At 53.4% G+C, this 17,499-nt stretch overlaps 3 protein-coding genes across 10 annotated transcripts in view; 2 read left to right on the forward strand and 1 right to left on the reverse strand.

The window, feature by feature from the left end:
- Nucleotides 1–10,122, forward strand: part of NFAT5 (nuclear factor of activated T cells 5) — a 58,583-nt gene extending 48,461 nt beyond the window's left edge. For all 7 annotated transcript variants that reach the window (XM_065640619.1, XM_065640620.1, XM_065640621.1 and 4 more), the window contains 3 exons: nt 322–2,758; nt 3,454–3,700; nt 4,586–10,122. In XM_065640619.1, the coding sequence (XP_065496691.1) occupies nt 322–2,758; nt 3,454–3,692 (2,676 nt within the window). In that variant the 3' untranslated portion in view covers nt 3,693–3,700; nt 4,586–10,122. The remainder of the gene's footprint in view (nt 1–321; nt 2,759–3,453; nt 3,701–4,585) is intronic.
- An 880-nt stretch (nt 10,123–11,002) lies between these two features.
- Nucleotides 11,003–14,402, reverse strand: NOB1 (NIN1 (RPN12) binding protein 1 homolog). 2 transcript variants are annotated; one of them, XR_010606608.1, is made up of 10 exons: nt 14,323–14,402; nt 14,003–14,135; nt 13,769–13,902; nt 13,626–13,697; nt 13,352–13,489; nt 13,036–13,254; nt 12,710–12,807; nt 12,448–12,592; nt 11,514–12,290; nt 11,003–11,409 (listed from the first exon to the last, which is right to left on the reverse strand). XR_010606608.1 is itself a non-coding variant. In XM_065640628.1 (9 exons), the coding sequence occupies exons 1-9, from the start codon at nt 14,398–14,400 to the stop codon at nt 12,021–12,023; spliced, it is 1,287 nt and encodes a 428-aa protein (XP_065496700.1). In that variant the 5' UTR covers nt 14,401–14,402; the 3' UTR covers nt 11,003–12,020. The 2 variants fall into 2 exon arrangements, 1 of the variants encoding a protein (XP_065496700.1); XM_065640628.1 differs by having other exon boundaries at nt 11,003–12,290.
- A 76-nt stretch (nt 14,403–14,478) lies between these two features.
- WWP2 (WW domain containing E3 ubiquitin protein ligase 2) overlaps nt 14,479–17,499 on the forward strand; it is a 38,880-nt gene continuing 35,859 nt past the window's right edge. The window contains exons 1-2 of the mRNA XM_065640627.1: nt 14,479–14,546; nt 17,031–17,114. Of these exons, the coding sequence (XP_065496699.1) occupies nt 14,501–14,546; nt 17,031–17,114 (130 nt within the window). The 5' untranslated portion in view covers nt 14,479–14,500. The remainder of the gene's footprint in view (nt 14,547–17,030; nt 17,115–17,499) is intronic.

Raw genomic sequence — 17,499 nt, forward strand, 5'->3', positions numbered from 1 at the left:
AAATGGATTGGTTAGTGATACTGTGATGAACTTCTTTTGTCCTGTGACACCAAACTAGTAAATTACTGTAAGAATATTGTTTTAATCACTTCCTAGCATTGTTTTCATTAAATTGTACCTTGACTCCTTCCATGAAGTAGCATTTCCACTGCTGGTCGTTTGCTTACTTGTTTGATTATGTGTGGAGAGATACGTAGCCATCAGATCTTCCATCTGATCTTGCCTGAACATAGTGGATTGGTGGACTTCTTATAAGTTTATGCTTACGTTATGGTTATGCTGAGTAAGCTTATGAATTGCTTAATGTTTTGCTCTTTTCAGGCTTCAAATGTGGTTGGACCAACTCAACAAACATTGGAAAACAGTATGTCTGGCATATCAACTTCTGCTTCCCATTTACCTTCTGAAAATGAAAACCAGCAACAAATCCAGCCGAAGGTGTATAATCCAGAGACACTAACTACTATCCAAACGCAGGACATTTCCCAGCCTGGTAACTTTTCCGCAGTCTCTACTCCGGGTCAGCTGCAGAACAGTGATGCGTTGTTGCAGCAAGCTGCACAGTTCCAACCGAGAGATTCCCAGACCAGGGAAGTCTTGCAATCAGATGGCACAGTGGTCACTTTGTCACAATTAACCGATGCATCACAACAACAACAGTCTTCACTCTCGGAACCAGCACAGACGTTGCAGCAACAGATTTCATCGAGTATTTTCTCATCGGCGAGCGGTGTGAGTCAGTTACAGAACACTATCCAGCAGCTGCAGGCTGGAAATTTCCCGACCAACACTGCCACTGGCAGCAACAGAAACGTTGACTTGGTGCAACAGGTACTGGAAGCTCAACAGCAGTTATCTTCTGTTTTATTTTCTGGTTCAGACAGCAGTGAGGATGTTCAAGATCAGCTAAATGCAGATATCTTTCAGCAAGTTAGCCAGATACAAAATAGTGTCAATTCTGGGATATTTTCCTCATCAGACACAGCTGTCCATTCCAGACCAGAAAACCTTCTGCCTGGACGAGCTGAAAATGTTCACTCACAGCCTGAAAACGCGTTGTCCAACCAACAGCAACAACAACAGCAGCAGCAGCAACAGGCGATGGAGACTTCTGCAGCAATGGTGATGGGAATCCAACAGAACATTTGCCAAGCTGCAACACAGATGCAGTCTGATCTGTTCTCATCAGCGACTTCAGGGAACGGAGCCCTCCAGCAGTCACCCGTTTACCAGCAGGCCTCTCACATGATGAGCGGGTTATCCTCAAGCGAAGACATGCAGATGCAGTGTGAGTTATTCTCTTCGTCTCCCGGTGTGTCTGGAGGTGAGGCTGCCCCTGCTGCTCAGCCACAGGTCTCCAACAATGGACCTTCTATGTTTCAGGCATCAAATTCTGCGGATGGAGAAGAAGCTTCAGGTCAGAATAAACAGATGCAAAGTACAGTATTTCAGACCATGGTTCAAATGCAGCACAGTGGAGAAAGTCAGTCTCAAGTTAATCTCTTTTCATCTACCAAAAACATGATGACTGTTCAGGCAAGCGGAACCCAACAGCAAGGAGGTGGTCTGTTCCAGCAAGGCGGAGAAATCATGTCTATTCAGTCGGGAAGTTTTATGCAGCAGTCTCCACATTCACAAGCTCAGCTTTTTCACTCTCAGAATCCTATTGGTGATGCTCAAAATATATCGCAGGAAGCACAAGGCTCTATTTTTCACAGTCCGAATTCCATTGTCCACAACCAGCCCAGTACCAATTCCTCAGATCAGCTGCAGCCTCCGATGTTCCACTCACAGAACGCCATGGGAGTGTTGCAGAGCTCCTCCGTTCCTCAAGACCAGCAGTCTGCCAACATGTTCCTTTCCCAGAGTTCCATGAGCAACCCTGCAACTCAGGACGAACAGATGTCCTTCTTTACAAGCCCAAATCCCATTTCTCCTCTTCAGGCAGCAACAAACACCGAACAGCAGACTTCTTTCCAGCAGCAGCCGCAGATAGCTCATATCCAGAGTTCCATGCTTCCCCAGGACCAGCCCCAGCCCCAGCCTGCCCAGCAGGGTTTGTTTCAGTCCCAAGTGTCGCTGGGCTCCATCCAGTCCAGCTCACTTCCCCAGAACCAGCAAGGAGCCATCTTCCAGCCTCAGCATTCGATAGTTGCTATTCAGAGTAGTCCTCCATCCCAAGAACAGCAGCAGCAGCAACAGCAGAACATGATGTTCAGTAACCAAAATGCAATGAGTACAATTGCTTCTCAAAAACAGAACATGATTTTCAATCCAAATCAAAGCCCAGTTCCCAATCAGGAGCAACAAGGCCAGTCCATTTTTCATCCACAGACTAACATGGCACCAATGAACCAGGAGCAGCAGCCCCTGCAATTCCAGAGTCAGACACCAGTGTCTTCTCTTCAGAACCCGGGGTCCAGCCAGGCCGAAGCACAGCAGCCAGCCATCTTCCATAACTCACCCCAGATTCAGCTGGTCCAAGGGTCACCGAGTTCTCAAGAGCAACAAGTCACCCTCTTCATCTCCTCAGCTTCCATGTCTGCCCTGCAGAGCGGCATGAGCCAGCCGGAGCTGCAGCAGTCTCCCATGTACTCTTCTCAAAACAGCATGGCAGGAATGCCAGGACCCGCTTCTCCTCCACAGCAACAAGCTGCTTTATTTCACAGCACAGCAGGAGGAGCCATCAACCAGCTGCAGAATTCTCCTGCCTCATCTCAGCAGACGTCAGGAATATTCCTCTTTGGCATTCAAAACAGTAAGTGGTAGATGCCTGATTCTGAGTTTCCAGTTTAGAAGAGCTACTGATTGGAGTCCATGAGACAATGATTAGTCAATTCTAAGATATTTCCTTACCAAAACAAGAAAATCCTGAAATAAGTAGTTCAGCACTTCAACTGAGAATATACATGCTCATCATGTTGCTCTCAGTGTGCACTTACATTGCTGATTTTGCATGAGAACTTTCAGCTTAAATATCTGTTGATCTTCTTACACTTAGGATTAACATGTGACAAAATAATCTTAGAATTTGGCCTATATTTATATGGAAATATATATAATATCTATTATTCGCGTATGTATTGTTAAAATGGAAGAAGCTGGTGGGTGCCTTGGCTGAACCAAAAAAGACGCATCTGTGATTAGTAAAGACAAAGGATGGGCATACTCGACCCTTATGCCATGTGTTTTGTCTTTCTTCTAACTAGTATTGTCCTCTGTTTGGGGTGTTAGTGGTGTTTAGTCATGATACAGAGTCTATATATTCGGTATATGCACCTTGAACTTGTACCCTGAGGAGTGGGGAGCAAAGGTGTCCACGGGAACAAGAGCACCTGCAGCTTTCTTACACAGTTGGTAGTCTGTGTGGATAGATGCAAAGACGTTGGCTGTTTCACTGCATGTATTAACCTGGTTTAAACGCTGCTTTGTTCCTCCCTTCCTGCGTTCCAGACTGCGGGCAGCTGCTGCCGTCGGGGCCGGCGGCGCTGCCGGAGGAGCTGATGGCCATGGGGCAGGCGGGGCAGGCGCAGAGCGAGGGGCAGGCGGCCGTGCCCACGCTGCTCTCCCAGCAGATCTCCGAGACCCCTCCGCTGTCCTCAGCCATGGCAACCAATCAGAACATGGAGAAGATAGGAGATCTGCTCGTGTCCTTGCAAAACCAGGGGAACAATATGGCTGGCTCGTTTTAATTAGTCAAGTAAGTTGGGTGCTGGGGGTTTGGGGTTCTTTCCTGCCATGCGTGCTTTTGGTCTTTGCTTCGGCGTGTATCACCGTGCTCTAGGATCGGCTGAAATACCAGTACTGCTGAGCAGAGAAGATAAACCAGTGACTAGAGTTAAAAGTTATTAAAACCAGTCGGAGGTCAGAATTTGTATGAAACAGCTGGTTGAAACTGCGTCTTATTCAATTGCTGTGTGTTTTGTCATCTGCTGTCACAGTCTAGGACTTTATTAGGAAGGAGAGTAGATCACTGACAGCTTGGCAGATAAAGGTATTATGAAGTATGGGTGTAGCTAAAAACTTAAGGCTTATTGAGTAAATAACACCTCAGGTCTGTACCAGTCTGAAGTTGCCCCCTGGGTTGCAATAACGTAATGTGAAAACAAAGTTGGGTAGGATATGGGGGCTGTTGAGAGTGTGCGATAGGCCAAGCCGTTGTTAAAAAGGAGCTGCCGCGCTCAGCTGTTCCGGGAAGCGTCCTGTGCCTGGAAGGTGCCCCAGCAGAGGGGAGGGGGGCTTCGGTGCAGACCAGTCCAGGAACCGGCGACTCTGGAACCTCGTGTTGGCCGCAGTGTGTAGCCTGGCTCTAGTTAAATGTGCTGCCGTCCTAAATCCCCCATAAGCTTCACTTAAGTGATACAGTTCATTTTCTAATCTAAACTGTTTTGTACATGAAGTTACAAATGTTAAAAATTTAAAAAATTGGAAGACGAGTAATCATGCTCTATGGAAGAGTTCTGCATTCTGATACCCGCTCGTAACTCCGTGTCTGCACTTTCAAGATGAAAGAACTGCACAGAAGTAAGAGAATGACTTTTGCTAGTTATGCCTAACTTTTTTTGCTTGTTATTTTTTTCTGCAGAAATTCTGTGAAGAAAAAAGTGATGATTTCCCAGATCCTCTCAGACCTTCCGACTCTGGATTAGGCTTTGTGGAACCAATTGCTTCTGTCAAAAAGCGGCCCTCTTCTCTAAAGAGCACACACGTGGCCAAGTGCAGCGTCTGGCACCTCGGGCTGTGCCCGCAGTATTTGGGATTTGTAGTGCCAATAACGCTGAAAAGCTATGCTTGTGGGGTTGTACTGTTACCAGACTCCTAAACCACATTGACAGTGGGGTGCTCTTTTAATTTAAAGCATATCTGGTCAGTTATTATTGATGTTAGAAGGTAATACATGTTACCATGTTTACTTTTTTTTTTCCCCTCCTCTTCCTTCTTCACATCCCTTCTTTTGACTAGAAAAGCTTGTGAAGCAGAAACATGAAATGCCTGTGACATGAGCCGTGACTTGTAGCTGTCAGGAAGGGAAGGGATTGTGTGTTTTACAGTCGAGTGGGAGAGCTAATACTGCAATTTATTAATTACAGTAGATGGCAGTGAAAATATTGATAACTGTAATAAATAACCAGAGAATTGCTTTCTACCGTAGATAGCCAGAGGTGGGAGCTTCCTGTCGGAGAATGTGACTAACGGTTTTCCACGTCTCTTACTGTACATAGAGCGAGGGTTTGGTGGCTCCAGCAGCATGAAAAAATGAAGGGGAACTTTCCCTTAAATTTTGCTCTTAAAATCTTACCCTCTAGAATACCTTCAGCTTGGAAGAACCGTTCTGCCTGGCTGAGGAAAGAACCGCGCGGCCTGTGTGGGTTAGAACCCGCTCAGGCTGCGTTATCCATTCTCAGACCTGCATTCTCCCTTTCATTCTTCTCATAGTTTTCCTTTTCTCTCCCTCAGTTTCGTACTGTGTTTTTTAAAAAAGACATAAATATCCTACTGGCTTTAAAGATCAGAAGCAGCTTTTAGGAATCCGTGGCATTCAGTTGCTTAGTCAGTGGGAGCTTTGACAAACAATCCAGGATTAAGGAAAGAGGAGGCAATTTCTCCAGCACCTTCTGAATGCAGGACTCCCCCTTAGCTGGGCATTTTCCAGATGTTACTGGTGGAAATCTTCAGCTTGGCTTTACTCCAAGTAGGGGGCAAATTACATCATTTTAAAGCATTCTTGAAAATGTCACTTCATCCTGGGCTGTTGCATCTTTGTAGCACATTGAGCTCATTGCAGCTTTGAAGTGATTTTTTTCTTTTTCCTACCAACAGTCCCCCAAGTCTCGTTTCTGTCATGTCTCAATTGAAAAAAAGATGTTACAGAATGTAAAACCAACCCACTCCAGACCACGCAGTTGTCTTGTGAGCCACGCGCATTTTGTGGGTGCTCCGACTCGGGCAGTTTGCGATATCTCACTACAGCCGCGTCCCGTTTTGGATTTTCTCCGGCCCGTGGGAGCCGTTGCTGCGGTGGGAGCCGAGCAGCTCGCGCCGGCGGCTGCCATGCCTTGGTAGGGTGTAGTCGGTATCATGTCCTTCTTCATTTTTGTTATTTGAAATAACAAAGAGTAGTCTGTAAATGGTTTTTAAGTTACTCTAGTCTGTTTACTGTGTGTTTTTTCCCTTCCCTTGTGTGCTTAGTTGAGCCGTGTAGTTTTTGTTCGTTTTAATGGATTTTCCTGTTTGTCCGTCTGTCATAACGTTCACTTGCTCTTTCTGTCTCTCTCTCTCTCTCTCATTGAGAGGCATTGAATTACGTTTTCAGTAGTAAGGCTTCTTGCCGATATGAAGGGAACTTTTCAGAAAGAGACCTGCTCTGGGTCATTTAATTTTGAATACAGTTTTCAATCGTTCAAGTTTTGGATGGTTTATATCTAATGTGTGTTTCATTTTTTTGGAAAGCTATATTTTGTATTTAGGAAATGGTATACTATTTTGCTACTTGTACTGAGTGAGTACATTGGCATAAATATAAAAATTTATATATATACATATATATAAAATATTCTTTTTGCCACACATTTTTGTGGTAAATTTGTGAGTTTGTCTGATGTTCTACCACAACGTGGCGTCTGATAACGGTGGGGTGGGGTGGGGTTTGTTATGTCTTTATCAAGTATTTAAGTACTTTTTGCAACATAAATAACTTGTTCATCTCTCGCCATTCCATCAGGCAGTTTATTGTTCCAGCTACGAGAAGCTTCTCTGTGTGTTTTGATGCGTCTGTCCCTCAGCAGTATGAGCTAGGAAGGAAACCCGTAGGCGTTTAGGCACGTAGAAGATAATGGGGTTTCATTCAGAATGAGCCATTCAGCTTTTATCCACTATCATTGTCTATTTAATATTTTATTATTAGCGCCTCTGTGTTTTAACTCTTAATTTATGATTATGCTAAAATGTTTAAAATTTTAATCATAAGAAAAAGAATTTCCTGCTTCATAATGTCCAGAGCTGCTTTGTAACCCTGAACCATATTTTTTCTTTCTGTGATTTTTTTTTTTTCCTCTTTTTCTTCTACTAAGACAAAATATTAACGAAATCCTGTTATGGTTCATGACATGCAAACAGCAATCTTGCAGCATTGACTAAATGTTAGATGAGGCTTTGTAGAAGACTCAGAATTGTGGACCGAAATGACTTCCAGATGTTCTTGGCAGTCGACAGCTGGTTACTCCAGAGCGAACTGGTGGCTTTTGCAGGATGGCAGTCCCAGGACAAGCTGGTGGTGTCACCCGGGGCCCTCATACACAGAAACAGGAATGAGAAATTGGCTGTGTGCTGTTCCCGTGGTTGTGGTGTTCGAAGGGTTTATCCTCGTGTCAAGGTGCTGTCAGTGCCAAGTGACCAGGGACCAATTCTCCGTTTAACAAGGTGGGTGTCCAAGAGAGAACTTTACCCAAGACAGCTCCAGGGGAAGGGTATGTTTGAACTGTCTGCGGATTTTAGGTCGCTTATGAAAAGAAGAGAAATAAAAAAGTGTAAAAAAAAATAAAAATAAAAAGGGCTGTACTATCACATTTTTCACTTCTGGATGACACCTTGTGTTAAATTTACCTTGTTCATTTTAGGTCAATGTGTAAATGTACAACACTTCGAACATGTGATTTGGTTACAAAAAGTATTTGTCTTATGAACGAAGAGCTTGCTCAGCGGTGGACCAGTGCTGCTCGCAGGCAGCTGCCGCGGGCTGGTAAACCCGTCACGAGCTAACGACGGGCTGCAGGATTTCATGGCAGAAAGACCCAACAGCAGCGTGAGCCACATCTGGATTTGATCAGAGTCCTGAACATGTGCTTTGGTGATTTAAGCAGTTGATAATTGGAGCTTACTCTGCTTTTTTTGTCGTTTTAATCCCCGCGGTTGCCCCCCGCTGCAGAGGAGCTGCCGTGTGGCACCTGCTCCGCTCGGGTTGAGAAGGTCAGACTGAGGTATCAGAGTCTCTACATTTAGCGTTCCTGACATCATTGTAAAGAGGGAGTTACTGTCATATCCACAAAGCAGCAGTTAACTATAGAAGATACAACTTGGTGAAAAATGAGAAACGGCAGAGCTGCGTATTTGGGATGCGGTTTCTAAAGGTTGTTTTTTCCTGTGGCTGAAGCTTACCCTTAAAAGAATCGTTAAATCTGAGTCTCCGTACCAAAAACGGGCCGTGGCCCCGGCTGTGTGTGCCGGGGAGTGCCGGGCACGGCGGGTTACACAACAGCCGGTTTGGATCCAGATTAAATCCCCAGGCATGGCTTTGGCGCACATCTCTAGGGTGCTTATATCCTGTTAATATATATTTTAAAAGTCATGTGAATGACACCTAACACACACAGCTCTCAGCCAAACGTCTCCTCTGGCAGGAAGTGATTGGAGCTTTGTGCTTAATTAGCAAGTTCACGTGTTGTTATTAATTGCCTCTTCGCTGCCGGATCTTTCAGCCATTATTCAAGTCAAATGCTTTGCTGTGAAATAGTTTCAGCTTTTCTGTTTCAAAGTGGGTATTTATTTAATCACCAACCATTTTATTATAATTACCTTTAATTACTGACAGGGTGGTTACTTCCTATTTAGCTTTGAAATAGACTAAATTATGAACAGTTAATTGTAACTTTGGCAGATTTTTGTACTGGAAATATTCCGAGTCTGGGCAGCTCTATCAGTGGACATTCCCCTACCTTAGAGAAATTGAATTTTTTTTTAAAGTGGCTGTTGTGGTTTTGATTTAGGATGTAGTTTCTAAAAAGAAAACTTGTCTGAAAATCTGTCTGCTCCAGAGTCCTCAGAACGCCAGACGAATCAGCAGCTTGCATTCGTCTTGAATGTAGTTTAAATCACTGAGTAGCGGGAAAGGTGGTTTAATAAAAAAGCAAAATCAAAGAAGTTGTTCCGGGACTAAAGCAGCCGCAGGTGGTTCCCCGAGGGTACGTGTGTGTGTGCACACGCGTGTGATGGTTCATTAAGGGTTAGAACAGGATTTTGCTGTCGGGTTTTGGGCCTCATGGCTCTGGGACCCGCGGGGTCCGTCCCGGGTTGAACGGGGCTGCTCCGCTCGACCCGCGGGCGGAAACACCCGCCACTGGTGGCTTCTCATTAGTGCAAAACTTTTTCAAGGAATAAGTGCTTTTTATGTTCAGAGGGCCTGGCGGCAGCTCCGTTATTGTGGGAGCTAAAAGGAAACTGGTACTGAGGTGCTTTGTTTGCAGATTTTGTCTTAGTTTGGGTTTTTTTGGGATAGATTGTGAGCACTTTGTGTTCGTATTCAGACCAATTCTGCCAGTTGAACGGGGCAGGAGCCCCCTGGACAGTGGGGTCTGCGCCGCTGCGGGCTGGGAACCCAGCGCAGGATCCCTGCTGGGAACAGGCGAATGTCCTTCGGAGATGAGGAGGCGCGGCAGCAGCTGAACTCCTGTACAGGTGTCCTCGGACGTTCTCTGGTGGCTCTGGGCTCCGCGGGGTCACACAGAGGCGTTTCCTTTCTTACAGTCTGTAAATATGCAATGCCTGTATATTGTAGGGTTATATATGTATATAGAGGATCATATATCTATTATATATAAATAACTAGTAGACACACATAATACTGTTATATTTACATTTTTATAAACCTGAAACAATAGAACATCTCCTTAGTATAAGGTTATTTACCAAGGTTTTGTAGTAAAGCAGTTGTATGGACGCCGTTCAGTACTGTACGTGTGCCGCCGTTGGTAACGTTGCTCCAGAAACTTGCTCTGCTTGTGAACGTCACTAATACCCGTGGGCTGAAAACAGCTGTACACTTTTGTATTTTTATATCTTTTTTTATTACGATTGCAGGTGTGTTAGCGGAAGAGTAGAAGGGGCGGCCTTGGCCGAGGCCCCACCGGTGACCCCCGTTCCCAGTGCCCCCCAGCTCCCGCAGACGGGCAGTGGGGGGGTCTCTGTGTGGGTTATTAATCAGCATATTAATCAGTTATATAGTCAGCAAAGGATCCCAGCTGGGTTCTTTTGGATTGGAAAGGTGAAGCTTAACCTGTCGTTCCTCGTTGTTCTCATGAAGGCAGACATCCTGGTTTTTTTGTTTATAACTGACTTTGTACTGTAACAGTCACTGTCTAGGAAACTCCTTGAAAGCTGGTGCCAGCTCTCCTCGGTTTCCAGCCGTGAGGAGCCCTGCCCCGACTTGTACTGATTCCTTACAGATCATCTGAGAAATTAGACTCTACAAGAATTCCAGATCGTAAAATCCTGAGCGTGGATTTTGTCTAGCACGACTCTTCATGCCAAATCAGGCATTAGGCAATGATGGACTTACTGCGGTGGGACAGGCTGGATCAGAGCCCTGTGCCACCACCGCCGTCCCCTGGCGGGTCTGAGCTCCGCTGCCGCTGGAGCTGCTGCCGTTGCCTCCCAGCCCTCGGGTGTAGCAGGACGAGGCTGAGGGGTGTGAGGATTCCCCAGGCGCGGTGGGACACGCGCTGACACAACACGGGTCAGACTCGAGAGCTGCGACACCCGGCGCAGCCGCTGGAAAACGTCCCCGCGGGGCGGGGGGTGGGTTCCGGGGTTCGGATTAGCCAAGGGTCCCGCATTCGGGTCACATCTGTGCAGTCCCTGGAACTGCCCCGTGGGGCGACGGGGACGCTCTGGCCCCGTGTCCCCGTGCAGGGGGGTCCCCACGGGGACGTGGCCTTCCCGGCACTCGGGGCTTTGAGAGGGGCACGGCTGGCTGTCAGAGCTGGGAACACGTCCCATGTCCTGCTTAGTCACCCACAGCATTCCCAAAGCTTTTTTAAGATTCTGGACACTACTAGAAATTAGGAGATCTTTACATTGAGCTCATTATTAATGAGTAAGCTCCAAACACCATCAGAGCAGTGCTTTCTACCTCTGTCAGTAGCTGCGTGTGCGAGCGGCTCGCCCGCCTTTCTGCCATGTGCTGCCAAGCGCCTGCTCCACCGCTGAGCTGCTCTTCACCGTCTGCCATGTGGAAGTAGCACCAGATATTCCTTTGTGCGTTTCTGTGTATACGGCTTTCGTAGTGGGGGGTTTTGAAGCACTGATTCCCAGTGTTTTCAGATTGTTCTATGAGGGGATATTTCATTTGCATCTATGTTTTTAGCTATCCTGTGATAACTTGTTGAATATTAAAAAATAAAAATATTTTGCTTCTATTGGGACATTTGTATACTCGCAACTATATTTCTGTAAACAGCCGCAGTCAAGAATAAAACAATGAAAGTTTTCATTTTGCAGTGTAAAGTCTTGTTGTGTTTTTTTCAAGGGCATCTTCTCTCTGCCGGGGGAAAGTGTCTGTTGTTCTGTCCCACTTTATCTGCGTCTGTTGTTGTGGCGGGGTTGCTGGGGCTCAGGTGTGTTCCCCTTCCTGCCGACCTGTGGGGATGGAACCTCCATCACAACCGCGCGGCTGGCAGCCACCGCCAGCAATTGTGTAACTTTGAAAAATTACAACAGGTAAGAAGAAACACTGGAGTTACCCCGAGAGCCGGGCAGAACGCGTTACTGTGAAAGATTCATACAACGGCTTTTCCCCAGCACCTGCCCTTTCAGCCCTGGGCATCCCTGGTCAGACGTGTGCGTGCTGCAGCAGGACAAACAACTCCCGGCCGCCGGCTCGTTATCCACCCCCCTCATTAGCACGGCAGGACAGAACACCCTGTGACACCCTCTTCCTCTCCAGGCTCAGAGGAAGGCAAACCCCGGCCTGCGAGCTGGCACAGGCAGCCGCAGAAACAAGCCTGAGCCGCAGTGCTGCGGTTTTGTGTTTATTAGCAACGCAGCCCCTACCTCAGCCAGGTTCCCCCATTCTGGCAGGGTTGGAGGCTCCCCAAACCCAACAACTGTCACCCCAATCCCAGCTGCTCCTCGGGCACCTGAGACCCTGGAAGGAAAGGTCCAGCTCCTGCCCGTGCTGGGCAGCGATGGGCAAGGCCCGGGCAGCTGGGCCCTGGCAGCACCGGCTGCCGAGGGCCCCGTCCCACCCTTCACCTCCTCTTCACAAACTTCTTTGTCACGGCATTGGGGTTCAGGCGCCTCCTGCCCGCGCCCAGGGCTGCGTCCCGGATCTGCAGATTGGCGGCGCGGCTGTAGACGTCGTTTTCTGCGAAGGGCGAGACCCCGGCGATGTAGTCTGGGTCAAAGACGTTGGTTTTCTGTCTGGCCTTGCGGGACAGCCGCTGCTGCGGGAAGGGCTGGTCTTCCACCAGGTGGGGGTTGTTGGCGTGCTTCCCTCCCCTTGGGGCCGGCAGCGGGTACTGCCAGGAGAAAAGAGGTTGTTAAACTCGCTTCAGGGGTGACTCCCACTCTGAGGAACCTCAAGATGAGCACAGAACTGAGCAAATGCAGAGCTGACCCCAGGCCAGGCCCTCGTGCCAGCAGCAGCCGCCCAGCACGTCACGCGCAGCCACTCACCCTGAGCCCTCGGGGGTTCAGCACCTTGGGGTTGCGGGAGAAATGCATGTGGAGGCTCCCGTCCTCGCTGACACTCACTGCGACCTTCTTCAGGGTCTTGTTACCACAGTGGGGACAGAAAACCTTGGTCATGTCCGAAGTGGTTCTGCAAGACAGGGGCAGAGCCGGGGGGTTACTGCTCCCTGGGTGGGGAACACAGGAGCAGGATCCTGCACCCAGCCCATGCCGAGGGCAGCACCGCTCCACACACACACATGCTCACTTGAAGCAGCCATGGCAGCGCAGGATGTAGCTCCTGGCCTGGCGGATCAGCCGCCCGTTCACCGCCAGCACGTGGAGGCCCATCTGCAGCAGCACGTTCTGCAGCGAGGAGAGAGAAAGCGGGATGCGTAAGCTGGGGCTGCCCAGTAAAAAGAGCTGCTGCAAAGCTGCTCTCACCCTGTCCAGGGGATGCAGCCACACGCTCCTCTGTCTCATTGTGCTGGTTTAACCAGCCCGGAGCTTTGGGTAACGTGGGAACCTGCCCCCAGCTCACCCCCAGTCCCAAGGCTGGTGCCAGTGCCACGCAGGGCAGTCACCAGCACCCACCTGCATGGCAAAGTCCGTGGTGACGCAGCCGACCTGGATGCCAACGGGCGCAGTGTCACAGTGTCCCATGTCCTGCTGGGCCTGCTTGAGGTTGCTGGGTGTTATCCAGCCCTCGTTGTCGCTCTCCTCTTCGTCCTCCTCTTCCTCCGCACTGGCCTCATCCTCAGAGCTCTGCTGCTCCTCAGCGGACTCTGTGCTGATGGGGGCGGCCGGCGGTTTCTGGGGTGGAGAAGCCAAGTCAGGTACAGCTCACGCTGCGCTCCCGGTCGGGACCAGGGCAGCAAGGACAGTGGGGCAAGGAGGCTCCGGGTCCCACCAGCAGCTCCTGCAGCTCCTCCTCGATGTTGGGCAGAGGTGCTCGCCAGTACAGGAAGGAGCTGAACTTGTCGCTCTCGGAGGGGACAGTGCTGTGATTGGGGCTGGGCTGATGCTGGCTCTTCCCTGGGGGCTTGTGCTGTTGGGGGACACAGGACAAGGGGTCCCTTGCATGCTGCTGCCCATGGGCTCTGTGGGGCTCCGTCCCCCTCCCCATGGCCTAGACGGCCCCACTCCCAGGGCCGTCCCCTGGGGTGTGTGTCCCTGTCCCTCACCTTGGCGGGCAGGTGGAAGCCGGCGACGTGCAGGGGGGCCTCGGGGTGCCGCGGAGTGGAGCTGAGCTGCACCTGGGGAGGCAGCAAGGGGGTCGGCGGGGCTGCCCGGAGGCTGTGGCCCCATCCCCGGGGGTGGCCCCTACCTTGTCCTGGGGCTCCCAGCGCAGGCAGCCGGGGCCGTCGGTCTCGGCCTGCAGCTGGCAGGTGAGGGCCAGCACCTGCAGGTCGGCGGCCGAAAGGCTGGGGTAGTCCCCGGTCTTCTTGGAGAACTCGGTCACTGCGGGGCGGGAACGGGGCTGTCGGGCCGGGCCTCTCCGAGGCCGGCACCCCCAAGCCTCAGGGCCCGGGTCCCGGTGCCCCGAGGTGCCGGCACTCACCGAGGCGCAGCAGGTCGGGCCGCGGGCGGCGCAGCCGCAGCTCGCAGGGCAGGGCCGCGAGGCGGCGGCGCGTCGGGCGGTCGCGGATCTCGGCCAGCACCTCGGGCACGGTGTACAGGTTCTCCGCGATGTCCTGCGGGCAGCGCCGTCAGCGCGGTGTCCCCGCTCCCCGCGGTGTCCCGCTCCCCCCGGTGCCCGGTGTCCCGCTCCCCGGTGTCCCGCTCCCCGGTGTCCCGCTCCCCGCGGTGTCCCGGTGCCCAGTGTCCCGCTCCCCCCGGTGTCCCGCTCCCCGCGGTGCCCTGTGTCCCGGTGCCCGGCACCTGCAGCGGGGCCGCGCTCAGGAACGCGCCGCTATCGGCCACCACGTGCGGCACGCGCGCCATGTCCGCGCGCCCCATGGCCCCCGCCGGCTGCCGTAGCTGCCGCGGTGCCCGCTGGGAGCGGCAGCGCCGCGCGAGCGCTTCCGGGCGGCGCGGTCAGGTGACGAGCGGGTGTCACATGACGGCGCGCGCTGGAGCCGGAAGCGGGAGCGGAGCGGCCGCCGGTAACTCGGGTGACGGGCGGGGGGGTCGGGGCCTCCCGGGGCCTCCTGGAGCGGGCCGGCCCGCACAGCCCCGCAGGCGCTCCCGTCCAGGGGCAGGGCCAGGCGGGGCGTCCCGGGAGCTGCTCGGCCACGAGCTCTGCCCGCCCCGGGGCGGTACCGGCCCGGTGGGGTGAGGCCGGGCGGGGAGGGCTGCCCGCTTCTCCGGGACCGGCCGGGAGGCGGCAGCGAGAACCCCGGGGGAAGCGGGGACGGGGAGGCCTCAGTCTCGGAAATAAGGAAACCCGGGTGAGTGGGCGGCCGGGCCCGCTCCGCTCACAGGGACTCGGTAACGGCGTGAGCGGCACCGCGGTGCGGGAGGGAGGAGCGGCACCGAGCGCCGGGCTCTGAGCGCTGGGGGCGTTTGACGGGGCCGGGGAGATTAAAGAAGCGACGGTGAAATGGTGGAGAATCGCAAAAAGAAAAAATGGGCAAAGAGTCCAGAGGTGAGGGAAGGGGCGGGTGGGACGCGGCTCTGCCCTCCCCGAGCGCGGGGGAACCGGCTCTGGAACGGGGAACGCTCGGGGATTAACGACCCCGGATCGCTGTCTGTGGCCGTGGTGGCGGCCGGAGAAGAGCAGAAGCTGCAGCCGTGAGCGGGGGGAGGAGCGAGATCCAGAACCCCCCCGGCCGTGGGGCTGAGCACCCCGGTCCTGCCGGGGCCCCGAGCTGCTCCCGGGGCTGGGCCTGCGCTGGCACAGGGGACACTGTCCCCGGGTGTTCCCTCTGTCCCTGCGTAACGGCACTGATGAAATGAGCGGTGATGCGGAGCTGGGGAGTCACAACAAACACGACAGATAACAATATCCTGAGGGAAGGCCGGGCTGATCTGCGGGCTGGGACAATTGGAGTAGGAGCAACTGTAGTAATAGCGAGTGCAGTTCGTGTGGTGAAAGATCTCCCTCAGTAACTCTGCTCGCCCCACTCGTGAGGGGAGGAGGTCAGCATGTTAACCAGCCCCATCTGACAGAGCCAAGAAGGCGGCGGGTCTGGTGCCAAACGAGGATTTTGGGCAAAGGTGGGGATTGTCCCGGCACCGGTCAGGTTGGCGCTGAGTTCGGGGTACCGAGAAGGGGATGCAGAGCGGAGCCCCTGGGTCACGGGAGGGGATTTGGAAAGGAACCTGGCTCTGAGCCGGAGCTCGGTGAGGTCTAGTGAGGGTGTAGGGAAAGGGCAGGGAGAGCAAGAGAGTCCTGCGGGACAGGGGAGGTGGGGACAGAGGAACGCTTGGGGCTGCAGCTGCTGGGGGTGCTCTCATCCCCTTGTTGTCCTTCCCTCCCAGATCTGGGGAGGGAGGGGTTGGCAGCATGGGCAGGGGGCTCGGAACTGGGGAGGGCGTTGGGTTTGCCCACATCAGAGCCCTCACCCCCGGTGACAGGGTTGAGTCTCCTCTTTGCTCCTACCCAGGGGTGGGCAGCAAATGTCCCCGTCTGTCCCGCTGTGTCAGGGGTTGCACAGACATGGACCCTCAGGTCTGGGACCTTGACACCCACTGTGAGTGCCTGCACTCAGTGTGTCCCCTGCAGCCCCTGTGCCAGGGGGGAAGGGAGTGTGTGTGGGTGGCTCTGTGCTCAGAGCCTGGGCACCTCGTGCTCCAGCGTGATCCGTGACCTCACCCTCCTGCTCTGCAGCCAGTCCTCGTGGCACCAGTGCCCGGCCATGTGTTCTGCCAGCATCCCCGGGTGTTAGAGCTTGTGTCCTGCCTGCCTGTGCGCTGTCCCCAGTGGGTGACTCCAGGGACAGCTGCAGCAGAAGAGGCAGGGGAAGTGCTGTCCCTGCGGTGACAGTGACGTGGCCCCAGTGAGCGCTTGTGCTTGCAGCTGGCTCTGCAGCATGACCTTTCCTTGCGTTCAGAGCAGCTGCGGTTCCCAGCCCCTCCGCGGTGTGTTAGAGCAGATGGGATCAGTTTTTTTGGTGGGATTTTGCAGCTAGGAGCCCCGGGACGCGGCTGCTTCCCCGTGCTGTGTCCGGACCGTCCTCTGTTCTGCTGGTGTCGCTGCCTTGGCCTTCCCGAGGGGTCCCTTGTGCTGCGGCCATGCTGGCCGCTTGTGAGCCAAGGCTTCTCTGCAAGGCGCGGGGCAGTGTGTCTGCAGGAGGCTCTGGGGATGGCTCTGTCCTTGTGCCGCTGTGACTGGCCGTGGCCTTTGGTTCGGGGTGAGCTGCAGCCACCCAAATGGGGCATCCGGAGGCCTGAGCGCTGCCCGGCTCAGCTCGGCGATGCCACTGGGTGGAGCTTCTCTCCCTGGGTGCAGGGCTGGTTTATCAGGAGGGAGATAAACCTGTGTGTCCCAGGTGTGCGCCTGTCCATTGTTGAGCCTCCCGCTGTGTGGGTCACCCGCAGGAACGGCTGCGCTGTGGCTGGGGCTGCTCTGGGCCCCCCGAGGGGCTGACCTGCAGCCCTGGCTCTTTGGCACGGTGCTGAGGTGTCTCCTCTCTCTCTGCCTCCAGCCAGGGGTGATGCCATGGCTGCTGCCAGCTCCAGCAGGGCCAGGGCCGGGCCGCCCTGCGAGAAGTCCCAGCTCTCCGTGAAAGGTGGGTCCTGCTGCCTGGCCGGAGGGGGGACTGGGGACTCGCAGTGAGAATGCAGATTTTGGGTGCATCTGGTCCTGGTGTGTGCGCTGCCTGCACCCCAGGCTGGGGACGGCCAGTGCTGCCCTGCGTCCCCTGGGTGCACAGGGGAGTGGAGTGGCCATCAGCTGGGCTCTGCACCTCCTCTCCATCGGGAGGTGGCTCTGGGGCCGCCTCAGTGCTCCCGTGGCCGCGAGATGGCTCCCAGCTCCCGGAGCTGCGTCCCCTGGAGCTGCGTCCTCTGGAGCTGTGTCCCTGCTCTGTCCCACAGCCCAGGACACTGCTGCCTTGGGGGTGGCAGGGCCGAGCCCAGTGGGTGCCTCTTCCCAGGGGCTCCCCCGTGTCCCCC

Source organism: Caloenas nicobarica, chromosome 9 (genome assembly GCF_036013445.1).
Source record: "Caloenas nicobarica isolate bCalNic1 chromosome 9, bCalNic1.hap1, whole genome shotgun sequence".
In the NCBI taxonomy this organism is placed as follows: Eukaryota; Metazoa; Chordata; class Aves; order Columbiformes; family Columbidae; genus Caloenas; species Caloenas nicobarica.